Below are 14,472 nucleotides of genomic sequence, written 5' to 3'. Positions count from 1 at the left end.
AATAATTTATCAATAAATTCATAATTATTGAGATAAATTATAAATAACTCTTTTTTTGTAGAATTTTTTAAATAATATATTATTTATTATACCGTTTATGAAATGATCGTATGAAAATATTACACGATAAATAATGTTATGATGTCTTAAGATTTTTAAATTTGTTCATTTGAAGTTAGTTGATAAATAATAGTCCAATTGAATAGCGAAGAAAAATAAATATATTTTTTGGGTCCAAATTGGGTACATAGACCCAGGGATTTTGATAGGTAGAGACCCAACCCAAACCCAATCTATATTTTTTTAATGTGTCTGAGTCTAGGTCTAATATTATTCATTGGATATGGGTTTGGTTTTTAGAGTTAATTTATGGGTCTGGGTAGGGTAACTGACGCCCCTATGTTGTTATGGTGTATATGATGGGGAGCTAATACTGTGCATTTTGCAGACATCTAAAGAGCAGTATCATTGCAATGGGTGTGGTATTTGCAGGTAGAGTAACTAATACTCTTTTTCCTCATTTTCGCAATTACATTTTGGAGAAAGAAAGAGAATTGGATGTGTTATTAGTTGTGTTATCCCTGCGGAGGAATTTCAGTTTTTACTGTGCTGAAAAGCTTATTTTCGTGTTGAATGACTGGACAAGGGTGAATGTGCCATTACAGAAATTGTTATAGCATACACACATTTCAAGTTGATTTCTTTGAATAACTTTCACTGTAAATTATCTGAAAAGATATCATGGTAAAAACATGTTTGGCTTGTAATAGCTTTTACAAATGATTTTTTGGTAAAACAAGAAAAACTTATGTTACTAACGAACTCGAATAAATTGAAAGCCACCTATGGGAAGGGTTCTTTTCCAATCATTTCAAGCCTTAATGCTCCTTAAGTGCTAGCAAGAAAACAAACACATCACTCATAAATATATACAAATTTAGAACTTAACACAGATAGGTTAAATTGGAAAGCATTTAGTCATGTTTCCGAGGTGCTGTTGCAGGATCGGGGGCTCCAAGAATTTTTTCCACTGTGATAAATGTGGTAAGTCTTTTTCCTCTGTTTATAAACTTTCAGATCAGCATCTTGATTCTGATACTTCTGTCTCTATGATTTTAGGATGCTGTTATTCTATACTTCTAAAAAGCAGTCATCCATGCGTGGAGAGGGCAATGCACCAGGACTGTCCTGTATGTTTTGAGGTATTACTGCATTGTTAATCTTTTTGTCACACTAATGCTGTAGTTACCTTCTGTATTATAATTTTTGGGAGTTTATATTGATCAAGACTAATCGAAGTGAGTACTTGTTATCTGTAGTATCTATTTGATTCGAGAAACGATGTCATTGCTATGCCATGTGGCCACACCATTCATAAGACATGCTTGGTAGAGATGCAGGAGCACTACAAGTATGTGAAAAATTTTGCACTTTCTTCTCTCTTCTCTAAGGTCTTATTGTTCACATCCAAATCGACATGACCTTGTTAACAGGTATGCTTGCCCTATCTGCTCCAAGTCAGTTTGCGATATGTCCAAAGTGTGGGAGAAGTTTGACCTGGAAATTGCAGCTACACCCATGCCTGCGTATTATGAGAACAAAATGGTCCTCACTCCCTCTCTCGTTCTCTCCTCTCCTCACACACACATACATTCGTGCACCTGCATAGACATACATGATACATGCATGGACAGACGCCCCATAATCCTTGTTGCCCTTATCATCTGAAATGCACTCAATATGCATGTCTTGCACTCGAAGTGTGCAGAATGTTAATGAGACTTTTGATTACAGGTTTGGATTCTTTGTAATGATTGTGGAAGCAACTCTGAAGTGAAATACCATGTCATCGCCCAGAAATGCCCTAATTGCAAGTCTTACAACACCCGTCAAACAAGAGGCCTTGCAAGATAGATACACTAATTGCTGACGTTTAACCTATGCACCTCTATGCGCAACGAAAGCAATTGCTGGCGGGAAACACAGTGGGGGTTGTCTTGCCATTTCCTAATTAACTTGAGAAGCATAAATAGGGGAAGTTCATTTTCCATCTTATGTTACAAACTTGTCCAAGTCACAGTGTTCTATTTTCCATAGTTTTCATCTATTCTAGCCTTTGTTTGTTAATGAATGCCATTTCGTTACTGTCTATGAAAGGCAAACAGTTATCGGTTTCTCCCCCTCTCTCGTCACCTGTCCCCCATTCGTGTCTGATCTTCATTCAAATGTGCTTTAAAAAGCCTGGGTCCTAACCAAGCGTTCGTGTTCGAGCAGAGACTGATGAAGATTTTGATTGAGCCCATCTGGACTCGGGAAAATGATGATATTCATCCACTTTGAATGTAAATTATATAAATGTAAAATGCAATGATCTCTTGAGAGGGGCTAATTACAGTCAAACTTATATGCAAAGAATATCAAACGGGTCTAATTTTATTTTTCATATTTGGAAATTTATTAAACAATCGTTGTATTTGTTGGTTTTATAATATCGATATAATAATATATAATCATCAGGAAAAAAAAAACTGATTTAAGATTTAATAATTGCTTAACTAATTGAAATTTTAATAAATTGTCAGAAATGTAGATTTTTAATTTCAAACGTACACAAATTTGAACGACTTTCTATATCTGACTGAATCTTAAAGTATTTACCAAATTTCATAATGTGTATATTTGTTTTCAGTCATTTCGTATTCCCCTATGGGAATATCGGAGTGCTCATTTATTTATTTATTTCTAATTTATTGAATTCCCAAATTCGGGTCAAAATATGGATCCCAAATTCGACCCGTTAATATATCCATACCACAAATGAGGGTTCCACATGGACCCAAAACCGGATTTCCGGATCAAGGCCCACCACGCGTCCCTCAGATTCGCGCCACGAACCGTACATTTCCCCACAAAAAGTTTCCCCAAAAACATTAGGGGTGAAAAGGTAAATTCATTAACGCAAACTCTGCTTACCGTATTTTTTTCCCCCACTCCGACACATTATTTTCGCTTCAGATCATTTTTACCGTTGCTCAATCCATCCGATTCCCAAATTCCATATATAATCACGCCCGGAAACACAGACAAGTCCGTGTATATCGTACATATATACACATATGTATGTATGTATATTTGTGAGCTTGGTTGAAGAAACCTGTAGATTTGGATATCGCGACGGCCAATCCGGGTAAATTAATCAACATTTTCCATTTTTTTCTGATTTTATTGATATTTGATTCATTTAATTCGATGATGATTTTCAAAACGATGTTGTGCCCATGCAGCTTTGTGGAGAAGGGCTCGTGAAATTTCTTTTCAGCTATTCGAAGAGATTATCAACAACTTGTCTTTCATCAGGTATTTGTGCATGTATTTATGCTTGCATGTTCGATGTGCTTCGTCTTGCGTTCTTTTGTTGGAGTGCTGTCATCAGGGAATAAGCATTTCGTTGTGTATTCAATTTGACATTTTCTTATGTTATAGCTTTTCCTTTTCTTTTGTGCCCTAAATCGTCCATGTGTAAGGTTGTTTGGATGCTAGTTTGTTTACGTATTTATGAATATGTGTCTTTGTTATTTCTTGATCTTACTTATCAATGGATGGATCTTTTTATATAATTTTATTTTTTATGCTTCCAGCCCTGATTTTACTGTTCTCATTGTTAATAATACTCTTCACTTTTCCAGGTTTTAACTGACGTACGGTGGAACTGGTGTCACTCTTTTAGGGATTGTTGACAACAAATAATGGTTTCTTTTGCAAGCGGTAGCTTAACCGGTGAGGTTTCTAGCAAGCGGCCTTTGGAGAATGGTCGTATGCCCAAATATAAGCCCAGGAAAGTTTCTGCAGTCCGGGATTTTCCACCAGGGTGTGGCAGCAATGCTTTGCCAATGATTTTGGAACCTGAAGAAAATGGTGGTAGTGGAGCTAGGATTGTGGATGCTATTGGTGTTAAAAATTGTGAAATGGCCAAACCTGTGGTGGCTATTGGTGTGGGTTCTAGTGGTGTCAAAAGCTCTAATATTGAAGTGGAAAGTCGATTACATGAAGCAATGAACGTTATTGTGGATGTACATATGACTGAATCATTGGATACATTAGTAGAACAAGTGATGGCAAATGCAACAGGCATCGAGAAATTAAGGATGGAAGTTGGATCAGTTGGAACTCAATTGCCAGACGAGGTCGATTGTCATACCCAGGGAACAGTAGATAGTCCTATTGAAGTAGATAGCACTGAATCATTGGACGCATTGGTGGGAAAAGTGACTACGACAATGATGGATGATTCCTCTAATGATGTTGAGGAATTGATAACAGAAACCAACCTCATGGCAGTCTATACGCCGAATGACACCAAAAGTGATCCTTCTAATAAAGATACCGAGGCTGGTGGTCAGACAATGTTGAAAGAGCTGAATGAAGTAGAAGGTTTGTCTTTGGTTCAGGACTCAAGTGTGGAGGCAGCAAAGGCCATGTTAGATGCTGGTGCTTCAGTTGATAAAGAGCTCTTGCTGGATAGTTCTCTGGCATTGTCTTCAGCTTGTGTGAGTATTAAGCCAGAAACTTCCATTAGACCGAAGGATAAATACCGTCGGAGAAGAGTGTCTGCTGTGCGCGACTTCCCTCCGCACTGTGGGAGCAATGTTCCTTTACCAACCGAGGAAGGCAAACAGATGGTCACTTCAGGAAATGATTTACCGAATAGGATTGAAAAAGTTGAAGTGGAACCAGAGGCAACTGTGTCAAGCAATGGTTCAGAGGGAGGGGCAGACATTTGTGTTAAAACAGGAACAACTGAAAAATTGAATGATGGTGGAAGAGGGCTGCTGGAAGAGATGAAGGAAGCCACGATGGAAGGTCGGCCCATGGATTTTGAAGAATGCAACAGAGGCATACGAGATAGCAAAATTGAGAAATCGGAAGCAAGACAAGCTGGGCCGAGATCATGGGTTGATTCCAGCATTGAGGATACTGGATGGCCAGTGGGGAAAGAGATTGTTGTGTACTCACCCGATGGAAATGATACTGTAAGGTCTCCTTATAGTGGAAATGAATTGCATAGGGAAGTTGTACATGGCCTGATGGCTGCACCATATTGTCCGTGGAGGAAAGCGAAAGTAGCTTTAAATAATTCAGATGGTAAAACTAGTGCAGTAATAATGATACAGCAGAACGTGTCCCGGTCACAAAAGTCCGAAACTGTTGCTCTGAATAGTAATGTTATGGAAGATTCTTCTGGAGGACCATCTATGAAGAAGATTGCATTTCTTGATTCAAAAGATGCAGACGTGAGTCCTGGTTCATTAACCTGCATGGATGAGGAAGATCGTGGTGCCTATAATGAATGCCCACTTGAAATCACTCCTATTTCCATGGCCAGGCCGGTCAATGACTCTGCAGGACCTGTTGGAAAGGATATTGTTCTTTATTCACCGGGAGAAAGTGATGAAATGAGGCCTTCAAATAGAGTTTACCGGTCAGCGGATGAAGTAGATAGGGAGGTTGTGCATGGTCTGATGGCTGCACCTTATTGTCCTTGGAGGACAGGAAAAACAGTTCTAAGTATCACTGATGGAGGAACAAGTGGAGGAAAAAAGAGGAAGCAGAATTTTTCTTGGCGACAGAAGGCCAAGGCTGTTGCTAGGAAAAGTACTCCTAAAGTAAAGTTTTCGCCATCTGAGAAGCACAATGAAGTTCATATTTCCAATGATGCAGAAATGAGTCCTGGTGCCTTGGTTCTCTCAGATGATGAAGGTAATGCTCATGATGGAGATTTTCTTGCAGATTCTCCTCCCAGTCTTCAACCAAAAATTTTTGAAGTTAGTCTGCCTCCTTTTGGTCCCAACAGTTCTGGTCATGTTGATGCCCGCAACAGAGTGAGAGATACTCTTCGGGTGTTTCATGCTATTTGTAGAAAGCTCTTGCAACAAGAAGAGGCAAACTCAACACCAGAAGAGGAAGGAAAATCCAAGCAATCTGGCAAAAAACCCAAAAGGATTGATCTTCTCACCGCAAAGATTATTAAAGACAAAGGAAAAGAAGTTAACACGGAAAAGCTGATCTTGGGACAAGTTCCTGGAGTTGAAGTGGGGGATGAGTTTCAGTACAGAGTGGAACTTGCTGTTGTTGGTATTCACCGCCTGTACCAGGCTGGTATAGACTGGATGAAGCTCAATGGAGTGCCAGTTGCCACTAGTGTTGTTTCTTCTGGGGCTTATGCTGATGATGTGGAGAACGCTGATGTCTTGATATACTCTGGGCAAGGCGGAAATGTTGTTGGGAAGGTTAAGCAACCTGAAGATCAGAAGCTTGAAAGAGGGAATTTGGCTCTAAGGAATAGTATATCGGCAAAGACTCCAGTTCGTGTTGTTCGGGGATGGAAGGAGACAAAGGTTGTTGATCCTCTAGACCCAAAACCTAAGACAGTCACGACATATGTTTATGACGGCCTATACACGGTGACAAATTATTGGACAGAAACTGGGACTCATGGTAAGTTGGTTTTTAAGTTTGAGTTAAGGAGGAATCCTGGTCAGCCTGAGCTTGCTTGGAAAGAACTGAAGAAGTCAAGTAAGTTCAAAAACCGACCAGGTGCATGCGTCAGTGATGTTTCAGGAGGAAAAGAGCCCTTTCCTATTTGTGCTGTGAATACTTTTGGCGATGAGAAACCACCTCCATTTAACTACACTTCCAAGATGATGTATCCCGATTGGTTCAATCCGATTCCCCCAGCAGGTTGTCAATGTACGGGCCGATGCACCGACTCCAAAAAATGCCGATGTGCAGTCAGAAATGGAGGTGAAATCCCATACAACCGTAATGGTGCTTTAGTTGAAACAAAACCTCTTGTATATGAGTGTGGTCCCCATTGCAAATGCCCCCCTGCTTGCTACAATAGAGTCTCCCAACGTGGGATAAAATTTCAGCTTGAGATCTTCAAGACAGAGTCGAGAGGCTGGGGAGTAAGGCCCCTGACTTCTATTCCTTCAGGAAGCTTTATATGTGAGTATGCTGGAGAGCTTCTTGAGGACAAGGAAGCTGAACAAAAAATTGGCAATGACGAATATCTATTTGATATTGGGCAGAATTACGGTGACTCTTCTCTCAAGTCTGAAGACCAAGCAAGTTCAGTTGAACATATAGAAGAAGTTGGCTACACAATTGATGCGGCCCAGTATGGAAATATTGGAAGGTTCATCAATCACAGCTGTTTACCTAACCTTTATGCACAAAACGTGATTTATGATCATGATGACAGGAAAATGCCCCATGTAATGCTCTTTGCAATGGATAATATTCCTCCGTTGCAGGAGCTGACCTATCACTACAATTATTCGGTGGATCAGATTCGGGACTCTGATGGAAATATTAAGGTTAAGAAATGTTATTGTGGTACTGCAGAATGTACTGGCAGGATGTACTAAATTGTATATCGCGGTGACCCATTTGAGGTAAGGAATCATGCGAACTGTTTGGCCTGTGATCTTAATTGTTTGATCTTTTGGATTCATTTCTATTCCTTGCATACACGTTAGAACTAAGTATTTTGGGTCTTGGCGATAATTTAACAGATGAATGTTAGGTAGTGTCTTCTGTAAATACACCAGGAGTTTTGAAAGTATTGTATCTGTCCGTATACGTGGTGCTCCATGGGTAGGGTTCAGAGGTGAAGATAGAAGATGTTCAATGGAGTCATAGACATGAATTTGTTTGTGTTTTGCAAAGGAATGATGTGTTGACTATTTCATGAAATAAGATAGTTTTGGCCAACTTTCTTTTTAGTGTTACCCTTTAATTCTAAAAGATATATAGAACCTGTAGAAATTAATATACGAATAATAAATCTTCAGTTAAAAAATGGTAATGAGTAATGGCCCCCTGATTGATTTTTTTTTTTTTTATATATATGGTGATTAATGTAAATGCAAAACGGTTATCTTATGTCTCATTAAATTTAAACAAGAGTAAGTAGATATCTCAATGAAGAATACTCTAACTTACAATAGCAAATATTATGGGACAAATGAAAATAAAGATCCAGGCATCCAATAACGGTAAATTACAGTTATATTTTCTGACTTTTGGTATATTTATAAATATTTTTATTATTTGAAAAATTATAAATTACCACTTTCAAATGGACACAAAATAATGGTGTAAAAATTATTATTTTACCCTTATTTGATTTTGTTAAAAAAAGAAAACATTTGAAAGAATGTAAAATAATTTGGGCCTGAGTAAAGTAAGTAATTTATAGACCTATTAGTTCAAACATTTTAAAATTTTCTAATATATATAAAAAATTATAATTTTATAATTAATAGAACGTTTTGATTAATTTATTAGAAAGTTGAATGAAAAATCAACTAAGGCTAGTAGAATTGTATCTTTGTTACACCGTGTTAAAATGAAGGATTATCTGTATTTTCTCAACTAACAAAAAAATATTTTTCATTACAAATTTTATGTAAGTGGTTATTATGGTTCAAATGTTCAAAGAAAGTTGTTTTCTGGAATAACAATATGACCAAAATGAGGTTCAACTCCAAGTCAGCATAGCCAGCTACATTTTATCAAAGTACACTGAGGAGTAAAACATTTCAGTATATGAGAAGAGAGCTGATAATAAACATATATATATATATTCAGAAAAGGCATTTATATTGATCCAAAATTTAGTTGAGAGCTTAAGAATCAACAACTCGTGTTTAACAGGTGATAAAACTGGGGAGCCACTACGACGGGCTGCTCTACCCTTTTCACCATCACCAAGCTCTTCTATCCTATATACCAAAATCAGAGTTGACAAAGCCAGCTTCTTTCCATACACTATAACCATGAGAGACAAAACGATATCAACACGAGGTTGCATGTCCCACTCGAACGATCCTCCAAGGCTGCAAACAGATACAAGAACAGCTCTCAGTAAAACAGAAGATCACGGTGTCACACCCACGCTGCCCGTTCCATCAATCATGACCACAGTGTTTATGATATCCCTGCAATCTATGTAGTAATAAACAAGCTGCTCTCGGAGATTTCTTGGCTGCTGTTGGAAATTTCAGAAGAAGCATTGTTGGTTTTCTCCATCTCTTCATCAATCTCAATCTCCTGTGAGCGGCAACTATAACTGCAAAATGCTTTCTCGCCCCTGTGGAAAACCAAGCAACCAAGAGATATCAGTCAATCCATTAAAAGATCAAAAAGAAGCAGTCTTTTATGCATCAAGAATGCTAGAATGAACACAAAGATGGCAAGGAAATTCGGAGGCTAACCTATACATGTAAATATCTTCACCATCCAATTTCTTCTGGCAAGAGTAACAGAATTTTAAGAAATCCTTGGGAGGATATAAACCAAGAACGACAGCTGGCTCATCTGCCTCTGGGGTAGGATACAAACCAAGAACATCAGCCAGCTCATCTGCCTCTGGGGTTGCGTTGCCATTCTCGCTTTTCTTCAAGAACTCGGTTACTTCATCATTGTGACATTCCAAAATGCGGTCACGAAAGATATGTGTAACCTTTGGATTAGGGCCATGGGTTCTAACACAGGTGTAATCCTCAGAGAGCTCAATTTCACTTGCCGGAATAGAGTCAAGCAAACAAGTCCCAGACTGAATGGATGGAGGAATTGAACTCAACTTTTCCCCAGACAAACTGCCTAACTCAGGGCTTCCTCCAAGAAGTGCAGACTCCCAAGGCATTTGGTTCATTGTATTCTCAGGAACCAAACTCCCGGACCCAAATCTTGACTTACGGTTTCCAAATTTGGTTAAATGAGATCCATACCTTTCAGAATCCAATGAACAAGGACGGAAATTCTGATACGGCTCTGGTTCAACTACAGCTTCTCCAATTTCAAACACAGCATCAGAATTGCCCTTGTGGACATTGGCCGGTTCAGCCCGGGCATTAGGGAAAACAGCAACATCTTTAGGCAATGAATTAGGTTTCTCAAGAGAATCAACATGGCTACAAAAATTTGGACGTCTAATACTCATTTGTCGTCCGAAAAGAATATTCTTATTATCAGATGATCCCGTAACCTTCCCAACTTTTTTAGCTCCATCATCAAGAGAATCTATAATGCTTAGGCCTACTTTGCTACAATCCCAGCTCTTGTGGTGCCCCTCGTTCTGCGATCTTGGACACCTAAATGGATTTCCAAAACTCGAAAAAATTCTAAAATCTAACGGAGAGGTAGGGCTTCTAACTGAGTCAGACTCTGAACTCCTGGGATTGAATCCCACAAATAGGCCAGAAACCTTTAAAAAGGAGTTGGTTTTATGCTTCTGGCTCAAAATATCAGAGTGAAAATAGGATTCTGATATAGCATCAGGCATCAAGTTATTCATGTGTTGATCCTTTTGATGCGATCTGGTTCTCTTCCTCAGCATTATTCCAAAACTTAAACCTTCACCCTACACAGCTTGTATCAAAAATCAAAAGAATCCCTCAGAAATTAGTTCCTACTAAATAAATGCAGGCATACAAGAAGACAAAAGCACAGCAGGAAAAAATGAAAACCATGAGCTGCATTACACAGTTGAAATAAAAACATTATTAAACAGACAAAGAAAACAAGTTCAAAAATTTATAACAGCAGGAAATAAATAAAAAAGAAAGTGTCAGTGTCAACCAAGAAACCGAATTCATACAGAAAATACAAAAGAAACAGCAATGGGGACTATTTAAAAGAAAATGAAGAGAGGGAAGAAGAAGAAAAGAAAGCCCAGGTAAGAGATCTTTCAAGAATCAAAGATGAAACAATGCTGTGAATAGAAAATTATGAAAAGATGTCAAGAATTGGAAATGAAGGATTAATGAGAAATGATCCAACAAAAAGTGAATGAGTCAACTTCATACTCAAAATGCAGTCATGAAGAGTCAAATAAAGGAAAGAAATCCAAATGGTTGTATCAAAAATTACTGGAGTGGAGAAAAAAAGGTAAGGGAGTTAAGATACCAAACATGTCTATTATTAATTAATCCCTAAATCTCCAAATAAAACCCTTCTCATCAAGATCTTCACAAGAGAGAGAGGAGAGAGATGAAAGATAAACCCCCCTACAGTTCTTGTTCGCTGTTCAATTAATCAGAGCCAGAGACACACCATTGAGTCCAAGAAATCACCCGCATCAGCAATGACCCAGATGAAAAACAAAAAGAAAAATTAAATAAAAGATTTGAACTTGACAAATTAGAAAAATCTTGGGCACCTGAAGCCTAGAAAAAACAATCAAGAAAAAGTCACACACAAGAATAAATAAATATATGGCAAGTGTGTGTTTTCATGTGCTTGAATACCCAGAAAAGAATAAAAATAGGGAAGAAGAAACCCACCTTTGTTCTCTTCTCTCCTCTCCTCCAGAATCTTTGAGAGAGAAATGGTGTTTTGAGTGAGATGAAGGAAAAAACCAAATGCCCTGAGAAGAAAAATGGTGACCCCTCTCCTGTCTTTATCTCTCTCTCTCGCATCAAAATCAGAGAAGCAGTGAGCTTCTCATATACTCCTCCCTTTTTTATTTTTTTCTCCCTTGTAAAATTTACACATGGCATTCAGTATTTGTGTGTCATGTATGCCTTCATTTATACATTACAGTGCGTATGCGTAGCTGGAATACCTCTCTACATTCAATCCCTGTACCCGTCACTATTTCTGTACCATATTCAATTTCTCTCTCTCTTTTTTCCTTACTTTCTCACCAAGCAAAAGCTTTCAGATAATCATAATATTTACAAGTAGCATTATAAGGAAAAGAGTTGCCAATTTTCATCATATTAATTATTATTAGGTTACATATATACACTAGTAAAACTTTTCTTTTTCATAAAAAGTAAAATCCCATTCAAAATTCATTTATTTTGTTCGTCGACTACTCCAATTATCATAAAATCCGTCTGAAAATTACAGCACACCCAATTGTTGAAACATGTAATCTTTAAATTATAATTTGAAAATTCTATCTGTTGACATTATCATTAATTTATTGCGTTCGTAATACTATTAATGGGCACGCGCGGTTGCTTGCGTGCCGTGCGTGTAACAATCATCTCCTTATTAATATGGTATGTGCTTTTTGAAAATTGCGAGAATACGTAATACTTACAATTCTGATTGTTGATACATGTAATAATAGAATTTGCAATAAAACATCTACACATTGATATTATATTGGATTTTCATTGATTTCGATAAAAAAAAAAAATCAAATAAATGAAGTTCCTTATATTTGTTTCCTTGGTTGACTGCAACTATTAGAAAAATCCCTCTGGAAGTTACAGTGTCGAATGGCTGAAACATGTACTATGAAAATTGTGATTTAAAACATCTATCTATCTATATATATGTTATATTACGATTGGTTTCTTAATAATGTAATATTCCTATATTTGCACCTGGTCAATGTTTTGTGACATAGGTGTCGTGCTTGCCCACCTCAATTTGTTATTAATGTGATGTGTGCTTTCAAAATATGTGGGACAACAGTTTCAATTACTAAAATAGGTAATATAAATTTTTTTAATTTAAATCATCTGTATTTAAAATTATGCCGATTTTTATTATATTCACAGTTGAATTTAACGACACATTGTGGCGTGCATATACAGATAAACGTATTATTAATACGTTATGTGTTTTTCGTAAATTATGTATGTATATAAATTTTTGTAATTTAAACCACTTAAAAGTGGAGATTACGTCGATTTATTAATAACTAATGTGTTTTCATATTCCCATATAACCATTCTATTTTGAAAATTTAAATTAATTTTGTTGCTTACGTGATATATATTTTATTTTTTCAATTAAATTAATAGTCATGGAGCATATATTTCGCAATATTTGTACATGTGCAGTGCTAAACACGTGCATGTCTTTGACATGAATTATTTTTCAATAGGTATAGTATAGAATACCAATTACACTCATCAATATTTGTATTAATGAAATTACTTATTTATTTCAAATAATTTATTTTATCTTTTAATCATTAATATATTATCATATTTATTTTTTAATTTCACTTGATTCAATTTTAATTATATATTGATTTTTTGTACGCACAAATACTACACGCTACGATGATCAATCAAGATCACATATACAGTATACTTACGTGTATAGACACGTCAAGTATAGAGTATATGCATACGATATACATACATGTATGTCATGATAATTATTATTAGGAAAATAATTGGTGAAGAGAAATAAAAAATAACTATATACTCTCAACTTTTTTTTTAATTATTATTATTATGATTATAGGGAGTAAAAAGGGATGGGAAATTAATATTTAGTGTTTCACTTTAGGGGGTGATGATTCATCGGAAAAAGACAAAGCAAAGGGGGTCCCATTCTCTGTACTTTGCTGTTTCATTTTTATTCATTTCTCATCAAAACTCCCCTCACCACTTTTCTTTTTCTTTTTTATGATTTGAGAACCAAATTTTCAATAATATTTAAATTCTTTATCTGAATATAATACTTTAATTTAATATATATGTGGGTAATTCTCATTTTGATTTTATTATTCTTGAATTGAAAATTATGATCACAAAATGTCCTCAATTATGGTGTAAGATATTTCCTCGTCTGTTATTTACAATCGCAAACAATAATTTTACTCGTATGGTTTTGTTCTTATTTCTATTTTCATTTTTTATCAGATGAAATTGCTTTTTTATGATTCTTGTGCGGAAGATGAAAATATGTTCAGATAATATAATTCAGAATCTGAGTTTATAGGTGATGGAAATGAGAATTTATTTCGATCCGATATATGAATATTTTGTACATATTGCATTCTGAGTCTTAAAACGTCAACACGACGTGACAACATATTATGTCATGTCTTATATATAGTTAAAAACGCGTGCAACGATGAGATATGAAAGTGTTCGTTTTAAAAATAGACCTTTTCAAATTTAAAGAAAAAGTTCAAATAATATAAAACAGAAAATTGACGTTTGGAAATAAACCAAACGTATTCAGACACGTCGTGATATTATAACATCATTTCAATTTTAATTCTTAAAACATTATAACATACTTTTTGATCACACATTATATATTAATACAGTAAAGCCATAAAAAAAAATTAGAATAATTGAATAATATATATATAGGATTCTAATAAAAGGACAGGCGTCCTACATATTATGGAAGGCAGCTTCATAAAATAATTATAGTAAAGTTATAAGAACAAAGTTGGCTACCTTATGAATGTCCCCTACGCTCTAACATATTTTCGTGAAATAATAAAAAATAAAATAAAATAAAATAAAGCAATAATTGTCACGTGACTTGAAGGACATGAAAATCAATATTCTCATCACTCTTATTTTCACGCCTTGCAAAAAGCTATCTTGACATCCTTTGATTTTATATTTAAGGATAGATTATAATATTTTTTTTAAAAAATTTAGTATAATTACAAATATTTTTACAGTTATTTGAGAA

General features: G+C 35.9%; 3 protein-coding genes across 11 annotated transcripts in view; 2 read left to right on the top strand and 1 right to left on the bottom strand.

Moving 5' to 3' along the window:
• LOC105164787 (E3 ubiquitin-protein ligase MIEL1) overlaps window positions 1-2,342 on the top strand; it is a 7,528-nt gene extending 5,186 nt beyond the window's left edge. For all 5 annotated transcript variants that reach the window (XM_020694466.1, XM_020694465.1, XM_011083556.2 and 2 more), the window contains 6 exons: window positions 449-492; window positions 1,004-1,044; window positions 1,120-1,202; window positions 1,320-1,411; window positions 1,494-1,605; window positions 1,795-2,342. In XM_020694466.1, the coding sequence (XP_020550125.1) occupies window positions 449-492; window positions 1,004-1,044; window positions 1,120-1,202; window positions 1,320-1,411; window positions 1,494-1,605; window positions 1,795-1,914 (492 nt within the window). In that variant the 3' untranslated portion in view covers window positions 1,915-2,342. The remainder of the gene's footprint in view (window positions 1-448; window positions 493-1,003; window positions 1,045-1,119; window positions 1,203-1,319; window positions 1,412-1,493; window positions 1,606-1,794) is intronic.
• Window positions 2,954-7,778, top strand: LOC105164786. The gene is made up of 3 exons (XM_011083553.2): window positions 2,954-3,187; window positions 3,285-3,357; window positions 3,687-7,778. Exon 3 carries the CDS (start codon window positions 3,747-3,749, stop codon window positions 7,425-7,427), a length of 3,681 nt encoding a protein of 1,226 aa, XP_011081855.1. The 5' UTR covers window positions 2,954-3,187; window positions 3,285-3,357; window positions 3,687-3,746; the 3' UTR covers window positions 7,428-7,778.
• Window positions 8,630-11,621, bottom strand: LOC105164785. Of its 5 annotated transcripts, none has more exons than XM_011083551.2 (4): window positions 11,349-11,613; window positions 10,972-11,231; window positions 9,279-10,434; window positions 8,630-9,154 (listed from the first exon to the last, which is right to left on the bottom strand). In XM_011083551.2, exons 3-4 carry the CDS (start codon window positions 10,400-10,402, stop codon window positions 9,010-9,012), a joined length of 1,269 nt encoding a protein of 422 aa, XP_011081853.1. In that variant the 5' UTR covers window positions 10,403-10,434; window positions 10,972-11,231; window positions 11,349-11,613; the 3' UTR covers window positions 8,630-9,009. The 5 variants fall into 5 exon arrangements, with proteins under 5 accessions (XP_011081853.1, XP_011081854.1, XP_011081851.1 ...); XM_011083552.2 differs by having other exon boundaries at window positions 10,972-11,088; XM_011083549.2 differs by lacking the exon at window positions 10,972-11,231 and having other exon boundaries at window positions 9,279-10,426; window positions 11,349-11,621.

This window comes from Sesamum indicum, linkage group LG6 (genome assembly GCF_000512975.1).
Source record: "Sesamum indicum cultivar Zhongzhi No. 13 linkage group LG6, S_indicum_v1.0, whole genome shotgun sequence".
NCBI classification, from domain to species: domain Eukaryota; kingdom Viridiplantae; phylum Streptophyta; class Magnoliopsida; order Lamiales; family Pedaliaceae; genus Sesamum; species Sesamum indicum.
The sequence above is the reverse complement of the archived record's forward strand: the minus strand, read 5'-3'. Positions and strand labels throughout refer to the sequence as shown.

Bases quoted from the DNA above. Each gene is read 5' to 3' on its own strand.
- LOC105164785 (XM_011083549.2), bottom strand. From the start codon at position 11,564: ATGCCATGTGTAAATTTTACAAGGGAGAAAAAAATAAAAAAGGGAGGA. The intron at 10,427-11,348 runs GTGGGTTTCTTC...CAAGCTGTGTAG, and splicing joins GAGGAGAGAAGAGAACAAAG to GGTGAAGGTTTAAGTTTTGG. The intron at 9,155-9,278 runs GTTAGCCTCCGA...GGTTTTCCACAG, and splicing joins GAAGATATTTACATGTATAG to GGGCGAGAAAGCATTTTGCA.
- LOC105164786 (XM_011083553.2), top strand. From the start codon at position 3,747: ATGGTTTCTTTTGCAAGCGGTAGCTTAACCGGTGAGGTTTCTAGCAAG.